The sequence below is a fragment of the Leuciscus leuciscus genome (assembly GCF_965113295.1).
Source record: "Leuciscus leuciscus genome assembly, chromosome: 2".
Classification (NCBI taxonomy): Eukaryota; Metazoa; Chordata; class Actinopteri; order Cypriniformes; family Leuciscidae; genus Leuciscus; species Leuciscus leuciscus.
This window is the reverse complement of record NC_138726.1, coordinates 47,140,388-47,165,087: the sequence shown is the minus strand read 5'-3', so window position 1 is coordinate 47,165,087 and position 24,700 is coordinate 47,140,388. Positions and strand designations below refer to the sequence as shown.

General features: G+C 38.1%; 1 protein-coding gene across 2 annotated transcripts in view; it reads right to left on the bottom strand.

Moving 5' to 3' along the window:
- abhd17c (abhydrolase domain containing 17C, depalmitoylase) overlaps nt 1-18,829 on the bottom strand; it is a 39,994-nt gene extending 21,165 nt beyond the window's left edge. For both annotated transcript variants that reach the window (XR_014201830.1, XM_082154979.1), the window contains exon 1: nt 17,834-18,829. Coding sequence is in view for 1 of the 2 variants with exons in the window: in XM_082154979.1 (XP_082011105.1) it covers nt 17,834-18,318 (485 nt within the window). In the remaining variant the exon portion in view is untranslated. The remainder of the gene's footprint in view (nt 1-17,833) is intronic.
- Nucleotides 18,830-24,700: the final 5,871 nt, after the last annotated feature.

Below are 24,700 nucleotides of genomic sequence, written 5' to 3'. Positions count from 1 at the left end.
ATCCTTTGGCACTCATGCACGGACTGCAGATAGAGCTGCTAGTTCATTGTCTGAAAAGAGGAAATGGTAAGTAACACTTTACTTAAAGCCATATTATTTATTTATTTATTTATTTATTTATTTATTTATATATATATATATATATATATATATATATATATATATATATATATGGGATTTTTATTAATGTCTTGTAATGCACCTTAAGGCATTCTATGGGCTCTTGAATAACTGTAACCACAGTTATGATACATTATAATACTTTTCTATTCATTGAACACCTTTAGAAAGTACAATGCATTAAGACACGACAAACAACCAATTTCAGATGCATCAAGGAATCTGCAAATATTAATACATTTTAACTTTGGTTACAGTTATTTATATTAAAAATGCATTATAAATACCTTCTACATAAAGGCTTTATGTAAAGTGTTAACGAGAACATCCAGGGAAGTTAATTATTCTTATCTGATACTAAAATCACATTTAAGGAAAGATCCAAACGTTGATGGTGAGATAGTGAGAACAAGGGTGTGAATAACACCTGAAGGATCTGCCAAAACAAATCCATTTCCAAATACTGAGAAAACATCAGAGATCGATCTGAAAAACTCTGAAAAGAGGGAAAACTCTTCGAGCCAGGACAAACACGCTGCGTCTAGCACAAACATCCCCTTTTTTCCTATGTGGAAAACTACTGAAAACAAGCATGTGCACACAAGCGAAAACACACAAGTTGATGCAAATGCTGTGTTTCCTTAGCCTGAATTAAGGCAATGAGAAATGGCTTGTCCAAACAAGCACCGGGGTCCGATTACATGGAACAACTGGAAGAAAAATCAAATTTCTGTGTTTATAGCCGAAGCGGCACAAACAGCTAAACTTGCAAGTGATTTGCCATGTTTTCCCAGGCTGAAACAATACAAAACCTGAGAGAGAGCGGGAAAGAGATGTGTTTTTGTGTGCATATGTTAATCTGGAAGAAAAAAAATAGGAGCTCTGTGATTCTGCACAGGACGTACAGCGCACACACAGTAGTCTGTTTCGCGAGACCGTCCTTCCGCCAAAGTAAACATTTACAGATGGATTTTGGGCTGAAATCCGCAAGCTGTTGCCAACCCAAAAGGTTTACCCCGAAAATAAGTCACCTCTTGCTTGCTGTGAATGCCCTGCTGGGTTCTCAATGAAAACAGATGCACGTCTATGCCTAACAAATTCTTAAGTAGCTAATCCATATGAATATGAATTATGGATATGCAAATGTCTGATGCTTCAAGTGAGCACTGATGTGTAATGGAGTAGCAGAGATTACTTACAGGAGGAGTCTAATGTTATCCTATAGAAATGCACAATTGATGGCTATACAAAAGTTGCCTTGCATTCTGGCAAAAACTGTTCGCAAGCAACATTTTTTAGGGGGCTCTTGGCATGAATTGCACAATTGAAAATGAGTTTCCGCTTTCAGTTTGGATAAGTAAAGAACTTCATGCTAGAAACATTGTGTCACATGCAAAAAAGTAACATTAACCATACTGTAAGAAATGTTGTTAGCTGTTCTGTATCTTGCACCAGACTGAATTGGACTGAAAAAGGCTGGTTTCGGGAAGTAAAAATCCAATTAATTGTCTCCATAGGGGAATCAGCTTTTAACTTTTAAACCTTTAACCTGATTTTCAAATACTTTTTTGCTTCAAATCTAATTTTGTCGAGTCTTCTGACTGGCTGGACCACACAACCTGTGGTCACCTTTTCTTAAAGTTTACAGAGCCAATGGCTTTCACAGACAAGTGTGCCATCTAATATAAAGTGAGTGATGTGATATGTTGTTTTGCATACAGGCAGCACCTTTAAAGGGATAGTTCACTTTGAAATACATTTTTGGTATGTTTTAGCTTACCTCAATGGCATCCAAGATGTAGGTGTCTTTTTTTCCGCAGTAGTTTCAATTTTGATATTTTTAGGTCAAACCGTTCTTGTCTGTCAGTCATATAATGCAGGTCTATGGTCACTGTCTCAAAGAGCATGCACAGAGTCCAAATTAAAACAATTCCCCGTCGTCCAAATTAAACAATTCCCCCATCGTAAGTACACATTGATGGCCTAAGACACGAAACGAGCGGTATGTGTGAGAAAACGAACAGTATTTATATCGTTTTTACCACTTATACGCAGCCATGTCGAAGTGATCTGACGTGTACGCAGACTGGTGCATAGATATATACACTAGATGTCGCCTTAAAGACATTCGTTCCAATGAACTGCCGTAGACAAGGCGACATCTAGTGTGTATATCTATGCACCAGTCTGCGTACACGTCAGATCAGATCACTCGGACATGGCTGTGTATAAGAGGTAAAAACGATATAAATACTGTTCGTTTTCTCACACAAACCGCTCGTTTCGTGTCTTAGGCCATCAATGTGTACTTACGATGGGGAATTGTTTAATTTGGACGACGGGGAATTGTTTTAATTTGGACTCTGTGCTTGCTCTTTGAGACAGTGACCATAGACCTGCATTATATGACTGACAGACAAGAACGGTTTGACCTAAAAATATCAAAATTGAAACTACTGCGGAAAAAAAGACACCTACATCTTGGATGCCCTTGAGCAGGGGCGGACTTTACCATTAGGCAAAGGTCGGCAATTGCCTTGGGCCCCGAGCTACCTTGGGGCCCCCAAAATGCTCTATTAACTTATGCTTAAGGTTTTTATTTTAATTTTTTTATTATATATTTCTAAAACGTCATTTGCGAAAAACGGCATAAAATCATTAGTGTCGCAGACAGGAGGGGGCCCCCCGCCTCACTACATTGGACTATTCCATTATCTCACTTACTGCGCATCTGCGAAAGTGACAAGGCTGTGCCAAAAAACTGATGGAGAAAAAGAAGTGATTGACAGACAGAGTAGTAGACAGAGTAAAAATGAAGCGAGGCTAGCTACCCAAGCGGTGCTGACAAAATAAGGAGGAAGCGGGAGGAAAGCAAAAAGTCCGTAAAGGTGCACGGCGCGAAAGATAAACAACACGCAGTAACAGGAGGACTGGGAAATACACAAACAGAGCAAGACGAGTCTAAACGCGAAAATTTAAAGTTTCGAAGTTACCCAAGCGGCTCAAATAAAAGAAAAAAGTGAAAAGACGCTGATAAGTATTTGGGAACGCTGCCAAAAATGACAAACTTTTTTTTTATACAGATCAGGAACAACAACGTCCAATGCACAGAAAAATCGTGAAGCAAAGAGGACACGGAGATCGACAGACAAAACTGAGCAGTTTACTTATGAATCATGATATTTAAAAAAAATCTCAGCTCTCAGATTCTGTCAATTCTATTACGAAATTCAAACAATAAATACCGTTTTGCCGTTTTAATGTGACGTGACAGATTCCTATAGCGGCACGTGAACTGATAATCTCTAGCTAATAGTAAATAAACACGAATTAACAATGTTGAAAGATACAGTATAACTTACCGAAATGTATATTCCTCATTCATAATATCAATCAAAGTGTTTTTCAACCGCGGAAAGAGGTAAAACAGCTGGAGAACAATCGTCACATAAAATTTACCTCAGGAAAGCCATTTAATTGGCTAGAAAAAAAGAGCTATATAGAGAGTATTTGGCTAAATATGTGTACTATATTACTTATTTTAACCTTAAATTATACCAGCTGATAGGGCTTTTTTTTCTTGAGAAAAAGTAATGCCTATCTTGTGAAACATTACCTAATATTTATCCAAATGAGTCAATATTGAATCAAATCACAATAATTTAATCGAAATGGTGAAATTTGTAAAGCAAAAAAAAAACATAGCTTAGGCTACCAGAAATTGTACCATGTAAACATTGTAACATGTTTCTGTTTAGGAGTAAAGAAGTGTATGCAGGGTTTAAAGGGGAGTTTTTTTCTCCTCTCTAACCTTTACTTCCCCGTAGATTAGCTTTACCTGCATCCACCATTCAGTCGGTACATATTTTTTTCGTTCTCTTTTAAAGATTGGATGGGGAGGGGCCCATAGCCTACCTACCTTCGCCTTGGGCCCCCGATTTGCTAAATCCGCCACTGCCCTTGAGGTAAGCTAAAACATGCCAAAAATGTATTTCAAAGTGAACTATCCCTTTAATATTTTAATGTTAACACAAAACAACGAAGCAACTTGTTTTATTTGCTAAAATCAGCTTAAGTGTATAAAACTTTATGAACTTCCCAGCACTTGAGTGACATATTAAAAAAATAATCTCATGACCTCCATCCTCTGTGTTGAAAATGGCAAAAGATGAGTTACTATGAGAACAAAAGTTTAGAATGTGCACTGAACAAGACTACAAACAACAACAAAAACTTAACAAGTTGGTGTTAATTTGCTGGTGAAATCCTTCTTAACATGGCCACCCAGCTGTGCAGGATTAGAGGACTTCATGCATCTTCATCCACATGCCATTTTGTCTCTGCAGTAAATGAATGTCACAATGATGTGGTTCAGTGTTCCTAGCTGTGGGTGAAAAGGGCATTTTAATTAGCCGGCATTACTGATAATAACTTGAGCTTTATCCATTACTAATTTTCAGGCAATTCATTAGCTGTCCTTGCACAGACAAAAACTGTATAGCCCCAGTGCACTGTGAGAAGAATCCAAAGCAGTTCAATGCTAGCAAGGTTAAGATTCAGAGACGTTCGTTTAGCCCCTTTCGAACAGCTCTGAAACGATTTTAAGACTTTATTTCACATCATGTGTGATACTGGATCAGTTCCAAATCCAGTGAACCACCTACATACGTACAACAAGGATAAAGTGAGAAATGTTGATTATAGATATTCAGTACTAAAAATAATGATATTAATATTGAAAAAATTTTGAAAGCAGTGATAATCCCAAACTCTATTGGAACCAATTCTGAGTTGATTCTCCATTGCAATGAATGAGAGAAGCGCTATTTGTATGATTCACAGATAGTCATTGTCTATCTATTGCATTCCAAATCAATCGCAATTGCATTTAGGATGCTGCCTATGTAGGCAGTAGACAGCAAGGCAGTTCATTCTGTTTTGGAACAGAACTACTGAATACTAAGTAAAGTCACAAAGCCTGACATGAGTTTCATTCTAACACGCCAATCCTACTTGCAATTACAAAAAATACCTGAAAACCTCAATCCCACAATTGACACCAAAGACACTCAGTTCTAAACTGTCAGGGCATGTTATGCTCCATGCTCAAGACTGCACCCATGTAACATATCCAGTATAAATGTTCGGTAATCCAGCGTGACATACGTGCTTTCACCTGTCTGTGTGTTGGCAGTAAGAAACGTCTGTTTTAAGAGGATGTCCTCTGACCCCAAATGCCTCTTTAAAGAGACACTCCACATGTAAATGTTGCAAAAAGGTTTAATTGATTGCATTTACAAGCTCACAAAGCACTTTAAAATCCTTTCACTGCTTTCCTGCACAGTCAGGTGTGACCTACCAACACCAGCTTACCTCAGGTTCATGAGATTACTTCTCACAATGGAGGAGTCAAACACCACACAGATGCAATAAAATGCAAATATTCTAGCAAATTTGAATTTGCCTTCCTGGTAAAAAAAAAAAAAAAAAAGGGATAGTACACCCAAAAGGTGAAAATTCTGACATCATTTACTCCCGCTCATGCCATTCTAAAGTTTGAAGAATGTCTCAGAAGGTTGCCGACTATACAATAAGTCAATGGGGTCCAAACATTCTTAAAAATATCTTAACAGAAGTAAAAAAATAATAATAAAAAAAATATATATTTTTTCCCCCTCAATAACTATTGATTTATTTAAGAACACAGTTCTTGGAACGTCTAGAATCACAAAATGAATCCTATTTAAATATATAAATTCTCCTATATCAATACAGTTTCTAAATTACAGCAGAAATACTTAAATCATCTTAGCCTACATGGGGGGCATTTGAATATTGTGTTGGACAACGAAGGGCCTTTGAGTAAAAAAGGTTGAGAACCACCGCTATAGAGTAATACAACCACCAAAATATCCATCATAAGCTAGCTGGAATTCCTTTCAATGTAAATGCTTCCGTAATGAAGAGCATAAAAAGAAGTTTCATCCTAGTTTTGTCCAGGAGTCACAACTGAAAATCAGCAGCCGACACAGGAGGCCCAATCAGAGCTGAATCGAATCAAAGCTGATTTTCCTGACCTCAGGTCCTCAAGAGTGTTATTCCAGCATCCAGACTACAGTATATAAAAGACACCTGCGTGAGCATGCAGGTGTACTTAGCATGCAGTCGGCAACAGAAACGTATTCACAAAACTGGGAAGACAAGAAGTGAAGGAAGCAAATTTAAAAGGATCAGTGAAGAGAGCTGAACTGTGGTAAATACTGCGTAGGTGTGAAAAGCAGAGGGAGGACGAGCCAGATTTTATGGCTGCCATGTCTGTCACACAAACTCCGGGCAGTTAAAAATGAGTCCAAGCTTCAGTGCAGAACACACTTGCTTCCTTCCTCAGCTCAACCCTCACACTGTGATGCAAGCTTCTTACTAACCATTTCTCAGTCATAAGCTTCATTGACAGACTAGTAGATGAATCAGACGGAGATACAGCCACACATCTCAGCGGGTGAGACGTCATTAGCCCTGCTGACTTAACACAACAACACAACATCCGACTAGCTTGAAAGTAGTCTGTGGTGGCCTCTTGAGGTCTTTGAGACCACTGAGCTACTTCTCACACTGAAGAACTGATAATCTACTGTCCTTCTTTGATCTGGTCTAAACGTTTACCTCAGCAAATGCCAGTTGTTATACTGAGGGGTTTAACTACACTTAAAAAGACTTACAAAATAAGGAAGTAAGGTCAGAACATTATCCTGCCTGGATTACTTTGTGTGCTGCCAACCTTACCTGGAAGTCTGCATCACCCTGGTTCCCACCACAAAAATCGAACAGGATTTTCCCATTAGCTTTTGTATTATCGTAAGATATGATTGTTACGCATTTTGTTTATCAAGATAATCTTCAAAAATCAACAAATATTAAGAATTTAAGCCTAAATACAATACAAAGCTAAAATTAGGCTATAAACGAAATACACCAAGGTTGAATGACTTCAATATCACCATCAAGCATCTGACAACTTAAATAGTTTAAAATAGTAAGTGCACGATTATAAAAACAAGGCTATGAAAGTAGACTAGCGAGTAGATAAGTTTACCTGTCGTGATGACGTCTCAGACGGCCTCTGTAGTCCTATTTATCCACATGTTAGAAACTTTTTTCAAGACAAACTCTTAAATCACGAGTGGAGTCTTGATGATGTATTGTTTGTCACAGAAAACATGAAAATATCTTGAGTTTGTGTGAACTACAGACCTTATTTTAGGCTTTTAACCAAAAACCCATAAAAAACAACAACAACAACAACAACATTTGTATGATGGAACTGGAAGTTCAAAAATGGAAACTCGTTTCCGGATTTTAGGACTCATTCCCGCAGCACTCAATAGGGACACAAATATATTACAGATAAGAGTATAGGGATAGTTCACCCAAAATTGAAAATTCTGTAGCGCATTTCCAAGCGTGTTTCGACTGCAGGAACCAGGGTCTAAATGAAGTTCAAGGTAAAAAATTCCCCCTCATAAAGTCCCTGCTTGCAAAATAGTACTTTTTCAAAAGTTCAGGAACTTTCGGGGGTGGGACTTAGGCACTGAACATGCTGATTGGTTGAGTTAATGCCGCATTTTGATTGGTTAACTTGGTTTGATTGGTTAACACGGTACATTAGACTGCGGTGGAAACGCAGAAAGCAACAGGTCTGGGGGAAGAAAGTTCCTGGAACAAATTGTTCCGGGTAATTTCGGGGGAAACGCTTTCATTTATTCATCTATGTCATTCCAAAACTGTATGACTTTTTAATTTGTAGAAGAACACAAAAGATGATATTTTGTAGAAAGACTGTTCAATCAATATTGGTCCATTCAATGAAAGTCAATGGTTTGTTTTGGAACCCAAATTTCTTCAAAATATCTTTTGCATTCAGGTTTGAAACATGAAGATTAAATAATATATTAGAATTTTTAAGTGAACTATCCCATTAACAGTATAAAACAACTCAGACTGTTTGTGCGGTTATTCTGTTCTTATTTCAGAAGGAAACAAAAGAAACATCTAAGAGTAAGACAACCGTTTAGTCCATCACCTCGATTTCATTTTGAATCTGAGAGCATGACCGACCCCTAACAGATGAGGGCGAGACGTCAGAAAAAAGTCAGTAGGACAACCCCAACTAAAATTGAGTTGTTTCGAGTCAGCTAGTTGGTGCTGCCTTGAGCTCAAAGTAATTTAATAGAAGCACATTTCTCCTTTTCTATTTGGTTGGTGCAAAACCATCTAAGTCCATCACACCACTGAAACTACCCTTGTAAGTTTGCCGCCGTTTTTATTGGAAGGTTCTAGTGACCGGCTGCTCCTCTTATCATTTGGGATTTACTGCTTTGCTGTAAACGGTTTACTAGTAGGAGCCCCATGTCCTGTGTTCAAAGGGAGAAAAACCTTAATCTGAAATGGGAAAGCGGGATGGGGAGCCATGGACCATGTAAGTCTCAGGCTCAAGCTTATCCTATAAATCGTACCGGAGAACGTTCTCTGATTAAAACTGCTGTGCGTCCTCCTGGGAATTATGAAAAGATGTCGCTCTGAAATTAACTGGCAGGAATGGAAAAATGGCACGCAATGAATAGGCACACACCTACCTATTCTTTAGAGACATTAGGGGAGCGGCTGGGATAATGGGAAAATGTCTGCGAAAATGCTGATCCAGTGACTGGAGTGATAGACAGGGCAGGGTCTCCACGGAAACGGAAGATCATTCACTCCTGGGTATAAGTTTGAAGTCAGAATTACTATTGCTTATACTTGGGGATCTGAAATCCCAAACCCCCAAAATAAAGAAGGGGGGGGGGGGGGGGGGATCACTCTACTCTTGACTGAATAACTTTAAGGATTATTTATATTAAATTAATACAGTGAAGATTATGCAGTTATTTTACATTTGATTAAACTACTGTTAGACCCATCTAAAAAACATGAAAAGCACTGTTTATTTCATATGCATGTTTGTTCTATTGTATTTATTTGCGCTATTGCTCATAATTTGATTATTTGTTCTTATCTCTTTACTGACTGTTGTGGGCAAGGTTATGATTTTCGGTTACACTTTATTTTAAGGTATCATTGTTACAGTGTAATTATATATTTAAGTACTGAGTAATATTAAGCAACTACATCTACTTACTTTACGGTTAGGGTAGGATTAGGATTTGGTTGAGGGTTAGTTGCATGTAATTATGCATAATTTATTGATATTACTATGGTAAGTACATGTAACATATGTAACAAGGACACTGTAAAATAAAGTGTTACCTGATTTTCTACTAGCAGACAAGGAGGGACCTATAGACCAAAACATCAGAGAGAATTGCCAAGAATTACCAGTAAGCAACCACCAAGAAAACCTTTTCAACCACAAAGTAACATTCCACTCAACATCCTAGCATTGTGGCAGAGTTTTGCATTGGCAAAACACTCACATTTTCTTCAGAAAATTTAAAACTCTAGTTGCTTTTAATATTTTATTTTAATATTTTAAATGTTTCATTCCGGACTGCTAAATGGGCACGAAATATCCCAGAATTCAAGAAAAGTGTAAAAATCGATCCGTCCAAGAGTGCACCATTGATCAGCCATGCAGATCATTTTCAGGGCAGGGCTGTCAGCAAAGAGGAAAGTTAAATAGTCAAACTGAGAGACCAGTGCACACAGTACAGTGATTACAGAGGAAATTTTGCCTTTAAAAGCAGGAAAAACACATTCTAGTGAAAGGGGAAACATAATTTAAAGAAAAGAAAAGAGTAGCAAGTTATTTCTTTTTAAAATCTTCCTCGAATATAATAACAGGGAAATTGACCAAGAAATATAGCAAGAAATATTTATTGACAGAAACTGCCCAAGGACTGCGCGACATGCAAACAATTTGCCTTGAAATGAATGCAGTTTCAACATAGGCAGTTGAAACAGTAACCTTGAAGGTTGAAGGTAAATAAATCAAAGAAATGAACATTTTGGGGCTGTATGCTTTTTTTTAATAGCATAACGCATTCGGAGTGGATCTTATGGTTCGATACGAGCATCATAAAATCATTAAGTGGAAAAATACTGTTTTATTTGCATATAGCTTCAGGAAAAGCTTGATCGACATCTTGGTGTCCTTAACACAAGGACATAAAACAATAATGGCAAACTCGCCTAGCTAATCTGCTCACTGTGTCTATGTAACTTCATGTTCTTTTCTAATAAGAATACTATTGTATTCAGACTACATTGGAGCATACAATGTACGTGCTGTAATCATGGCGCTGTCCTCTAAAACCTTTTAGACTCATTTCATTCTCCCAAGCTCTGGGGCTACAACAGTAGCAAAGCTGAATAAAATGTGCACACGTGTGGAAGTGCCATAACTCAAAGGCAACTGTCGCATTTCCAGTGAAAGCCTCCAAGTTGCAGCAATTTGTCCCATCACAAACTAGAGAATTTCAGCTCTGCCACTGCCTAAGGACTGCATGAAATGCAAAACAAAGCAATGAGATTTAAATGGATAAATATTTTTTCTATAGTGCTTTTTTAAATAATAGTTTGATACACCAACAACTCTTCAGAAATCAGCTCGACCAATCCTGATGAACAATTACACAGATACAGAGGTTAACCAAATCATAAGGTAGCTAAGTTCTAAAAAATCTTAACAGTATAGCAAAAAGAAATCAGGAATAGGGTGGAAACTAATCAGGTAAAGCTAAATTATGGTTTTGATGCAAGAAACCTTAACTTGTACTTTTGGGAAGAAAATAATTCGATACAAAAGTGAAAAATGTGGCAATATTCAGCTACTTTTCTTACCTTTTAGTCTTTAGCACTAGACTCAACAATAGACCTTGACTTGCAGGTAACAGACCGAGTCTCAGAATTTGCCATCCAACATCTCGCGGAAGCTCTGTCTGGTTCATTAGGTGCACTGTAAATAATTCACGCCGAGAAGGGGAAAGACAATGGAAGTGCTACGGCGAAACCTGCACTGTCAGGCTGAATTTAATGAACACTTTAAGTTTTAAAACTGTTATGGGGAACATTTTTTCCTTTTTCTGATGACTTTAGCAAAGTTTAATTGATGCACTTTTTGCCTCTGAAAACCTCTGAAGTTAATTTATTACGTGCATAAACCCCTGCTACCCCGCACACACCTGGACAGTAACAAGCAGGTGCAGAGAATACAGACAATATTATCGGCGGAAGAGGGTCGTAAGACTGAAACACTGCTGACTGAACGAAAAAGACATTTCACAAGTTACTTCTAGACCATAAACTGCAACAGATTAATGGTAAGAAACACAAAATTAGGGTTTTACAAACTGCTCACCATACTAAAGCTGGAGAAAATGCTCCCAACAGGCCACGGCATTCAAAAAGGACAAAAAAGGATATTCCTCTGGACTGTCCAAGTAATTCTGCCTATTTGAAATGCATTACGTTCCATAAAAAGAAAAGGACTTGCCAATGCACAATGGACCAAACACAGGCCAGAAACCCCAGGAGGAAGCGCAGAGGAGGTAAATGACACATTAAAAAGTCAAATCCTTTGTGTATTATCTTACTTGAGCAAACACCCCGGATAAATCCAGGCAAAATGTTTGGAAGGAAAAAAATGGCCTCAAAAAGGTGCCAGGTGCTGATATGGTAATACTTAAAACAGATTAGCATTAAAAATGTACTGAGAGCCATGTTCTCAGTTTAATGAGTTTTAATTTATTCAAATGAGTTTGAAGGCTTCCACCTTTGCATTGAATACAAACATAACAGTTCAACTTCAGATTATTAAACTTTAAACTTATAATGGAGGATGTAAATTACTAAGCATCGCTAATGCCAAAATATTAAAATGTATAAAAAATACCCAAAATATTATACTTTATCATCATATAACTCGTACAGCACAGTTTTTGCTAGACACGAAAGGCAAACCATACGGCTTGTTGATGGCCGAGTATTACTCCAAGCGATTGGACTAACAGCTTTCTTTCAAATTACATTTCTTAAAAAAAAAAACATGTTTTTAAAAAGCTCTATCCAATAACATTGGAGAACTGATAAAACAATTTCAAAATGCCACAATCAGCAGGCAGCACTGAGGGTCCTCGGACTGTTGTTTCTGGCATTCACCTAATATTAAACTCATTTCACAATCCAATACATTTTAAATTACTCTGTCAACTCTGAAATACAGTTCAGTGTGATTATGATCTTTGCATCAGCAAATAAACATGACATTAACATCTATAGCAAATGTTTGCACATACTGTGGAATCTACAAAGAATACCATTACTTACTACTTTTACACTAGCAAACATACAACAGACTCCGACTTAATGTATCCTGTCAGATAGGGCTGGGCAATTTTTCAGATTTTTTCAATTAATTCGAATTTAATGTTTTGCCACGATTGTATTATTTTTAAATTGAGAAAACGCAGTTTTGAATTAAAATGTTAGCCAATGTTACAATTAGACATGCTGACAATACGGCAGTTGATGGACCCCATTGACTATGGGAGTCAATGGGGTCCATCAAATGTCTGGTTACCGACAGAGATTTTTTGTGAGAAGTTCTCCTGTGCGTACAAATACGAAATAATCCAAGCAATTATTAGTGAATGAGACCCAATGTCTACTTTTTGACAAAGAAATGCTTAGCATTTTTCTTTATTTATTTTCATTATTTATGAGCATATAGGATATGTTTAAGATCAGTTTATACAATATTTGCCTTCATATTTCATGCCTATTTTCTGCAAAGACATTTAAAAAATAACAAGCCATGTTTATCACTTCAGGTGTGGTGCACTTGGAATATAACTTGTTTAATGGTTAATGAAGAGAATGTAACTTGAATCATATTGTAGTTAAGTTTTTAATATGACCAGTTAAACAATTTATATTTATATATATATATATATATATATATATATATATATATATATATATATATATATATATATATATATATATATATATATATATACACACATACATACACTCACCTAAAGGATTATTATTATTAATTATTATTATTATTATTATTATTATTAATAATAATAATAATTATTATTATTATTATTATTATTAGGAACACCATACTAATACTGTGTTTGAGCCCCTTTCGCCTTCAGAACTGCCTTAATTCTACGTGGCATTGATTCAACAAGGTGCTGAAAGCGTTCTTTAGAAATGTTGGCCCATATTGATAGGATAGCATCTTGCAGTTGATGGAGATTTGTGGGATGCACATCCAGGGCACGAAGCTCCCGTTCCACCACATCCCAAAGATGCTCTATTGGGTTGAGATCTGGTGACTGTGGGGGCCATTTTAGTACAGTGAACTCATTGTCATGTTCAAGAAACCAATTTGAAATGATTCGAGCTTTGTGACATGGTGCATTATCCTGCTGGAAGTAGCCATCAGAGGATGGGTACATGGTGGTCATAAAGGGATGGACATGGTCAGAAACAATGCTCAGGTAGGCCGTGGCATTTAAACGATGCCCAATTGGCACTAAGGGGCCTAAAGTGTGCCAAGAAAACATCCCCCACACCATTACACCACCACCACCAGCCTGCACAGTGGTAACAAGGCATGATGGATCCATGTTCTCATTCTGTTTACGCCAAATTCTGACTCTACCATCTGAATTTCTCAACAGAAATCGAGACTCATCAGACCAGGCAACATTTTTCCAGCCTTCAACTGTCCAATTTTGGTGAGCTCGTGCAAATTGTAGCCTCTTTTCCTATTTGTAGTGGAGATGAGTGGTACCCGGTGGGGTCTTCTGCTGTTGTAGCCCATCCGCCTCAAGGTTGTGCGTGTTGTGGCTTCACAAATGCTTTGCTGCATACCTCGGTTGTAACGAGTGGTTATTTCAGTCAAAGTTGCTCTTCTATCAGCTTGAATCAGTCGGCCCATTCTCCTCTGACCTCTAGCATCAACAAGGCATTTTCGCCCACAGGACTGCCGCATACTGGATGTTTTTCCCTTTTCACACCATTCTTTGTAAATCCTAGAAATGGTTGTGCGTGAAAATCCCAGTAACTGAGCAGATTGTGAAATACTCAGACCGGCCCGTCTGGCACCAACAACCATGCCATGCTCAAAATTGCTTAAATCACCTTTCTTTCCCATTCTGACATTCAGTTTGGAGTTCAGGAGATTGTCTTGACCAGGACCACACCCCTAAATGCATTGAAGCAACTGCCATGTGATTGGTTGATTAGATAATTGCATTAATGAGAAATTGAACAGGTGTTCCTAATAATCCTTTCGGTGAGTGTATATCCGAGGAACAAGACTAAGCAACAAAGTGAATACTAAAAACAATGCTACTTCCCGAAATTTGACAGAACAGTTTCAACATGAGCATTTAGTACAAAGATGAACATACTAACTATGAATAATGACCCTATAAATAATTTATATTTATGCTATGAAGCACTATTTGAGCTTCCTTATGGGCATAATGAAAAATACTTAACTTCCTTATGATTTCCTGGAAAGCTTGATTGAAAAACTAGCACCTGAAAAACCCCCCAAAACACTGTTTATTTCATTTGTAGCCTTTCTTTGTGCCATTGTCTTTACTTGTGCTTACTTGTCTTTAATAATAATGTAAAATTTACATTAATTAGGCTAGTAGTTTTTGCTGTAGTATCAAAATTGGAATAGAGAACTCAGTGTGATATTTCACTAGAATAACATTTGAACCACTGACCCAATTCTTAGCACTGAGTCCTGCTGGAGCAGCTCTATGTGCTGTGCAAATAAATGATAGGCTAGATGAAATATGATAGAGCAATAGAATGAACAGTGAAAGTAAAAGAAGCTCATACAATACATTTTAGCAGGGTTGATTAAGCATGAAAATAACCGAGGGAAATTGTATAGGCCTAATTGCTAAACAAATTAAGCCAACTATAGGATTCATTTGGTTTCTCCATCCAATATATTTTTTTTTTTTAAAGTTACAAATGCAGTGAAAATACAGGTATCGGTATCGGCAAGTACCAAAAATGAAAGTATCGGTCCAGTTCTGGAAAAAGTGGTATTGGTGCATCCCTATTCTGCCTAGCGCCTACAGAGCAACAATCCAAGCCATTCATATTTTATATTCAACCAACCTTCACTGCCAGATGTGCGAACAAATGATAATGTTCCTACTTCAAAAATAATTACAGACATTTACACTCCCCAGTGTAAACATGCCCTGTTATATTACTAAAGACAAGGCACCTTATGCAATTATCTTCAATCTGCCATAAACAACTTTCTAATGAGTTTGTAAGAGGATTATAAAACAGTCTCTAAGGGCATTTTGTCCCTTTGGAAGAAAACATAAGCTATTCTGTGTGGTTAGGAGAAAGTCCAATGGTTAAAATACTGTCCATGGACCAAAACATGAGGTCAGCTGTTGTTCAGACTGATTAATTGATGGGTTTACCCAATGGTACTCAAAAAAATTTAGTGAGATAATACTAAAGAGAACCCATTAGTCCACCAGACTTCAGTCCTCAACAACTTGACCAAAGGGCTGAATCAGCATGAAAGACCAGCAGATAACTTTGACCTAATGATGACCAATCAATATAGAGGAAGATATCTCTCACACAAGCTAACAGGTATTTGCACCCACAGAACACTGTGGAAAGCAGAAACAGAGCATCTGACAAGTTCTACACATCCCATTTTTATGAAATATTTTTTAGCTAATTTGATAACAGTTAGCCTACCAATAAAACTGCAATGCTCTCAGCACCAAACTCAATTAATGTTCAGCACAGAAAATACAATAAAGTCTGCAGACTTTTCTACCAAGAGCTAGACTGCCATCATTCAACTGACAGATATCCCATTCTTGTTTCACGTTGCACTGTCAGTCTAAAACAAAATGTTTTTATTTACAGATATCACATGTGAATTGACTGCTACATTTTTTATTTTTTATTATAACTGCTGGTGACTGTTATATCGATAACCAGAAGCAGTTTCTCTCCACTTCCCCCAAACTATTTATAGCTTCAACAAGTCAATAAATAATTAGTACTTAGTTTTTTTTGTGTGTGTGTGTGGATTTTGACAATGTTTTGTAAATGGTCATTCATTTTAACAAGATAGTTTACACAACCAATTGTAAGTATTATATACAGTATAATATTGGGATCTTATCAGCCATCAGTCACTCTGCTTTAGACATCGGTATCAGCACCAGCCAACAAAAAAAACTAAACAAAAAAAAAACCCGGTCGAATTCTAACTTTCAAATCTTTTTGCTTTTAAAACTTGTTATTCAAATTTACAAGGCTCACAGACAGGGATGTGATGCGTTTGAGTAGTTATGCAATAACTTAGTTATGTCATCACTCAGCTCAAGTGAGCTGGTTCAAAGAGGTTCCAAGTATTTAAATCAACAGGACACTTAATAAAGAAACAACAAGATAGATAACTATAAAGATAACTATAATGATAACTTTATTAGCATCCATATCAACGCACGATAACATTTATTATTATTATTATTATTAGTGCGCACTGCAGTTCTATTCTGCCAATTTATGTTCTCAAGCTCTTTTAAAGTCAGACAGATTCTGATTGGCTGTCAATGTTTTTATTCATCAACTGGAAAAAAAAAGAATGAGAACAGTGATTCTAATGATATTGTTATCGCTGTATTTTGTGTAGTCTGCTATTCTTTTAAATTTAGAACCATTTTTAAAACTATATCTTTGTCATCCTTGGTGTGAACGGACCTTATTAACATCATAGTCCTTTTATTAGGGATGCACCAATATGAAGATTTTGGCCGATCCAGATAACCGATAATTCTTTACATTTTAAAGCCGATAACTGATATATTGGCCGATAAATCTAAATCTCCATATAAGTTCCGAAAACCTGATTACAAAAACAAAACAAAAAATCTCAGCATTAAAAGCCATGTCCCAAGCGCACAATTTTTACGGCAGACTTTTTGAAGTGATTTCAATCATATTTCAAGCAATTCAAAATCATCATGACGATCGGTGTGCATCTGATGCGTCTCAGCTGAAGGAAATAATCCATAATTCAGCCTATCGGCTTTAATATATGGGCCAAATTTTCTGATCGGGATGATAATGATAATATTAATAAAGAACATATATCAGCCGATAATGATATGGTGGCCGATACATCGTGCATCCCTACTTTTTATGACTGATGCCAATAATGACGTTTAAGCAACCTGACAGCCGATATGCAGAATTTTACCTGACATTACTACATCTACAAAAATTATTATTATTAATAATAATAATAAATGCTTAATAATAAATGCTTAATATTAGTTGCAAAAATGATAGACAGTTCTGCACTTGTTTGATATTTCTTAACCGATATTCACACAAACCGATCACCAGTTTGTCTCTAGAAAAACATCCCAATATAATGGTGTTTCATGAAATAAGATGAATGCAGACTTTTTCAAGACATCAAATAAGAAAATAAGGAACTTCATGAGCCAATAAGTAGCATTCACTCATTTCACATTACATCCATTCATTCCTGAATAGCAGAAGGAAAACAGCAAAGCATTAGACAGTGTTTTGGAATACATACATGTGCATGAAAACATCACACAGACACAGACCAATCGTATTTGGCGCACAAACACAGAAGCACCTGTTCAGAAACACTCACTTGTTCCGTAGAACCTGCCAGGCCGCTTCGATATCAGCGTAAAGGTTCTTCTCTGACGGTTTCCCGGTACTGACCCCATAACCCGAGTAATCATAGGAGAACACATTGCAGTTGATCCTGGACCCGAGGCCGATGTAGAAGCTGCACATCTGGCCCAGATCCACGGCGTTCCCGTGAGAGAACAGCAGCGTGTAGCGGCTAGTGGGCGCGCACCGGACGAACATGCAGCCGACCCGGTTTCCGCGGCTGGTTCGGGTCACAAGCACCTCGACGGCGTCCAGCTCGCGCTGCGAGTACTGCCAGTCGGCGCGCTCGGTGAGATGCAGGCTGGTCGCGCCGCTCGCGTCCGTGTGGACGGAGTACGTGGGCTCGGGCGGCAGGAACGCTAGTTTGGCCGCGATGCGACTCGGACAGGGTGGGCAGCAGAAGAGCCAGCACAACTCACCGAGGGAGAAGCTGTTCATTCTCGGGCCTTGCTCGGGCATGGAGATCGGTCGATACCGGTTATGCGTCGGAGGGTTACGAACAGCGGAAAAAATACACGAATGGTCTCGAGGATGCTAAAGCCGTGCTAAGTGGTTTAGGTTTGGTTGTGGTTTGACGGATAAGTCACTAGCACTTGCTTTTTGACATTTTAAAAAATATACTTTCCAATCCAGCACTTATCCGTCTCGATCATGGGCTGAAAATGTCAAAATATCGATCATTAAAACTCAATATTCAGCGTCAAGCTAGCCGTTCACATACAATGTAAGCTGCCATTGCTCCTGCTAAGAATGCCCAAATATGGTATTTTCCCGGTCATGGCGGATATCCGGCTCCCGCAGGCTGACGTCGACGTCACAAGACTTTTCCTTAGGAAGAGATGCAGGAAATTCAGGATGGTTCTTTTTTTTTTCTAGGACTAGGACATTAGTGAAGTCATCAAAACTGTGAAATAAAAAAAGTAAATATGGAAAATATGTTTATGTCTACAAATATGAAACAAATAAAAACTGTATATAAATAATTTATTTCTTGTCTATTCCATCACACACTCTGGATATTCACTCAACCACCTTCATTAGGTACATGCTACGATGCGTTTAAACGGTTTTGAAGGAATTCACATGTATGCTGTAATTTGTTTTTTGTAAAGAAGTTAATAATGTAGGAACAATTTATATTTGTCTACAAAAACTATTTCAAAAATGTATGCAGAAACCTTTAGATTAAAACACATTCAAACAGATGAGTCCAGACTCCAGGGAAAAAAAAAAGATACAGATGAACTTTTGTGACAACACGCCCCAGTGAAACACAATGCAAGATAAATTGTAGCCTATCACAGGGCAAACATGTGAATGTTCACGGTGCATTTTATGCAAACAACTCTAATCGTAGTTGTAAATCTATATTTACAGTAGGCATAATTGTCATTGCGTATGTGTATGCAGCATGAGTCAAATACAATCTTCTGTTCGTGAACAGTTGTATTTCATTCATTAATCTGATGCATCCGTGCATTTAATTGCCATTGGCTCGTGTGATAGTAATATGGATCTTAGTAGTATTTTAAGTGATAATTGATTCTATAAACAACTATAAAAGATACATTTATGCCTTCTCCGGCTCCCTGCACCGGGCGTAATGCGAAACCGGAAGTGTCTAAGCACACACTCACTGATCCGAAATCTAAAATGGCGGCCACGTGCAACTAGCCCATGAAACACCCAGTGGCGTAGACAGGGGAGGGGCCATGGGGGCACTCCTGAAAACTGATTGGCCCCCCAATAGAGAGCCTAAGTCCTTCCCCTTCCGCTGGAACACCATGGGACCTTAATTCGGAAAAATATTGTATGGTAGGCTAGTCAATGGCGAGAGACAACCAATATTTTGATCTCGTTTGAATTGTGCCCTGAATTACACATATGATGTTTGTCATTTTAAAAGATACATTTTAAAGTCAAGAAAGTCGCTGTTTGATGTAAAACTGTTGAGGTATAAGAAGACTGTGAAAATACGTAATTACAAAGACTACAAACCCAAAAGGCGCACATGTGACGTCATACCTTTTCTCTCAATGAATGAAGCTAACTTTACTGAAGCTAACGTCTGTCGTTTTTTCCTAAGTCTTACGTTATAATCGTAACTTTACGCCTTCATGCCTGAGTGTTTTGTACCAGACTGCACAACACACATACGAGCAACGGATGGTGACGTACGGTGCGAGACGAGAGATGTAGTTCATTGAGCGATTTTCACATAAAACTAAATGTTACTCTTCTGTTTTATGACAAACTGCGACTTTCTTGACTTTCAAAGTTATCTTTTAAATTAACAAACATCATAGTTGTAATTCAGGGCACAGTTCAGACGGAATAAAAAGATAAGTTGTCTCTCGCCATTGACTATATTTTTTCCGAAATAAGGTGAAATAACATGAGCCGGAAGCGGAGGGGAGGGTGTGCCCCCACACTTCTACATGTCTGTCACTCAAAATTTCAAATTATATCTTTCGGCTTGCTTTTGAATAATTAACGGTTCGGCGATGCTTCTCGAATAGTGAGCTTCAGTTTTCAAACAAAAAATAAGCACATGGTAAGTTGAGCTAAATTATATTCCTTTTTCTTTAGCGAGTTGTTGCAGCGCTAGATTTTGGCACCGTCTTCCAGTGTTAGGACAGACCAGGTTCGATGTCATTACAATGCTCTGTGGCTGAATGAATGTAATACATAATTACACAATCAGGGTTTTCCTGTGTAGTGATTTTTTTTCGGCCGATACGCAATTGATATTGCACACTAGATGCCGAAGCAAATCGTTTTATGTTTATCTCACATTCCACACTTTAAAAGATGTAAATATCAGAGGTGGAGGTCAACTTGAGTTAGGCTACGTAACTGCACGCGAATTTAAAGATTTCTAATAAATGAAGAAAATGACTTGACTTTGAATTGAGAACGAATACTCTAAATTAAATCGGTGTCGTACCGCATGACTCGATAATGACTTTATAAGAATTGTAATTAAACTTAAAAAAGTTAATAAAAAATGATTGCGACATTTGCTAATAAACTGCTAGCACGGAACCAGCGGCGCCGGCGCCTCTGATCAGAGTCTACGAGCTGCATGAAGCTGTGCAAAACAAAACAATACAGGAGTAGAGGAGAATCTACGAATTCTACAGAAACATTCTCAAATAAAAAACATAAATATAAATAGCAATGTAAATAAAATATTACTAAAATGTATAATAGCCTATATATAAATAAATAATACTAAAATAACACTGGACTAATTAAGCTATTCTAAACTGTTTTTATAAGATTCATTTAATTTGCATGTAGTTAAACTATACCCTTTTGAAAAAGTAGCTACCTCTAACAGAACGTATGGATATGATAGTAGGCCTATAAAATCATATATGCACAAGGCTAATTAGCCTTGGCATATTTAGATTTTGTCTATTCATCAATGCAAATTTTCTGCAAATGCTGCTATGAAAATTTAATAGGATGTGGATACAAGTTATTATTATTGTATTTAATTATTAAAGTTATATTAATTAATTGTGTATTTATTATATGAATAATATACTTCTGTATTTGTATAAATAAGGCTGTTCTATTTGTTTATTTTTGCCCAAGCATATAAAGTTGTGAGGATTTATATAACCTAATGTTGAGTTTTATTATTTTTGTGAGTTGTACTCTATTCACAGATTGGATTCTTGTATTTATTACAGTTTTTCACTTCTGAAAAGTGAAAAGTTAATACAAATTGAATTTGACGGTTCTTATTTACAGCATTGAATAAATGCCATTAAAAGAAAATAAGCTATCACTGTTTATTGCGTTTTTCAAAGCTTACTGAACTTTCAATGATTCGGATATCTACAGTTTTACATATAAACACAACATAAGATTGGCCCCTCTATTAATTGTGGCCCATCTTGTGCCCCCCAGTTGAAAAAAATCCCAGAATCGCCCCAAACACCAAATATATAACCATGGTTTTTGCCAACAAATTCTGTAATTAATATATTGTCTAAATTTAAATATTTCCCTGACATGACATTAATGAAACATACAGTTGAAACGTTCTTATAAAAAATATCTTTAGCATATATTGACTCTTGTCTGAATGCTAGTGCCATTTGAAAAACATGCTGTTGAGTTTACATAAGAATGAAGGAAACATGACAGCAAACCCAGAGGTTTCAGCATTTAACTTTGTTGTGAGTGTTTCCCATTTCCCATGATATTTCTAAACTTGCAGTTTTTTTCCCACTGGAAATTCAGTGGGAAAATTCAGTCATAATATGGCAGAAATGTATAACTACAACACTTTGAAGACATTTTGAGGTCATTAACATCAGAATATTACTCATGGGAATGTCCTGAATGGAATGGGAGAGAGAACGAGAGAGGCTGGCTTGGCATTCCTCATATTCTCACCTAATCAGTAAAAAGCATATGGAGTCTGGGGTGGAATGGATTTATCATACCCTAGAGGATGAAGCACATTTCCTAGATAGTAATAATGTGCTCGTTGGATGTAGAAATGCACGGTGGGGCCTGCTCAGAAGAAGTGTGGATGCATGGGAAATGCACTGGCTACTGATTGCTCTGGCTCCGTCTGCGTTTTATATTTTCAAGGAGATAAGGTGCACCCATTTTTCCCCCATGCATAACTTTTCATTAAATAGAAAAAAAAAAAAAAAACAGACTGGTGGTCAAAGGACAGGTCTCACTGTGTGTTTCATTCAGCGTAGCTTCACCTACAAACTGTATCTCCATCACCATATGCACCAAATCCTGTTAACAAGGCAATACAGATGATATTTGGGAGCTTTTAAATAATCGGTTATTAAGCACAGCAATTTAACTGCTTAAAACCTGTCAGTGAATTATTTCAAATGATTTAATGAACAGAATCAGATGGTGTGCTTGAAATCCCATCAAATGCATTTTGTTTTTTATCAGTTTTCTCATGGTACATTATTGGCCTCTTATTTGGCATGCCATTAAAATACACAATGTGTATTCAGCAGCTGTACCTTCTGAACTTTGTTCTAAATTTCAAAAGAATGCAAAGCAATTCCTCAAATAGATGTGACATCAGACATTTTCTGTAATCCTTTCAAAACACATAGTTGGTAAAACACCAAAGTCTGTTCACTTTTCAGCTGTTGGTTGTGAAATGGATTTTTGTGTCTGCAGGGCTGTACATGTGTCTAAATGAAAGAGCAGACAGCTGGATTCTGGGCATTGACTCCTCTGATCTCAGGAGATTTGAGCACAGTCACGCGCAGTATTATCAGGGTCATATGAACCTCACAGGATTTGGTTTTAATGCATCAGACAGCAATGTTGTGAGAGCAGCAAACCTGCAGATCAAAAACAGAAAAAAAACACTTCATCACAACATTTTTTTTTTGCAACAATCACCACAGGTAATTTCATCCACTGCCACACTCAAGTATCTCATTATATGAAAATTGGGTCCATAAAGTTGGAAAATAGGGAATATGAAAAAATATAACCACTCTAACAGATCCTGCAAATTAAACATTGAAAATGTGAAACCGGTCATGAACAGGTATGTCTGACTCAGGAGAAAAACAACCACTAAACAAATACATACTAATAGACATAAGAATGGACACTGAACAAAACAGGGAGTATATATACACACAGACTAAATGAGAATCATAGGTGAACACAATAGGCTGAATGGCGCATCCTCAAGCCATAAACAGAAACTACACCTTAGTCTTGGGAGCAGGGGGAAAAAACAGAAAAAAATTCCATTTGAAGAAGAGTTAATGGGGGAGTCAGCAGAGGGAAGGACCATGGAGGATTGAGGGGAGACCCTGGGAGGAGATGATGGAGGGAGGAGCAAGGGAGTGACCCAGAGCACAGCCAGGATATAGGTCTATATAGGAAGAACCAAGGATGTGAGGAGCCTATGTGAAGTCATATGTCCGACCACCAGCGGTGGAGCCAGGAGAGTTGGAGACCCAGGTGGAGCCGAGCAGACACAGAGACCGGGTGACGCCGTAGGTCCTAGAGGCTAAGGCGGAGACACGGTGATAAGTGGCCGAGGTGGAGCCAGGGTGCGGGAGGACTGTGGAACAAGGCAGAGCCGGAGGGAATGCGGAAACTGATGGAGCCGAAAGGGTTGGAAGGATGAGGCACAGCTGAAGGCCTGGAAGTCTGTGGAATCAGCAGAGTGACAACTGACCCAGGCAGAGCCGGAAGGATGAGAGAGGCCGGTGGAGCTATAAGGATGATGATCCCAGGTGAAGCCAGGGGAGGGAGGAGCCAAGGTGGAGCTGGTTGGTAGGCAGGCCGAGGTGAAGTGATGGGCTCAGCGGCCCCAGGTGGAGCCAGGGGATCATCTTGCTTGAGCTGAAGACTGGAAGATCTGAGGCAGATCCGAATTGCTGGTTGGAGCTAACAGAGGAGAGGACAGGGGACTAAAGGGAGCCAGGGGAGGCATGGCAGAGGAAATGGCTAGCATAGACAGAGGAGCCAGGAGAGAGAGGCTGGGTGTGACCATTGGATATGCAGTAGACTTGGAGCTGGGCGGGATCAGCGGAGACGCAGGAGACTTGGTGCTGGGATAGGACCAGCTGAGACGCAGGAGTCTTGGATCTGGGTGGGACCAGTGGAGACATGGGAAATCCTCTTCCAAATCCTCATAACTCCTCAAGGCCAGATGCAGCTCACCCTCAGCGGCGGCCTTCCATGCCCTTGTACTCTACTAAAATGCCCTCTTCACAGGATGCTGTTGCCGGTTCACGCACCTGGTCAGACTTACTGTTGGCTTCGGGCTCCGGGGCGAAATTTGGCTCAGGCTTTGGATGTGGCGCTTGCTTTG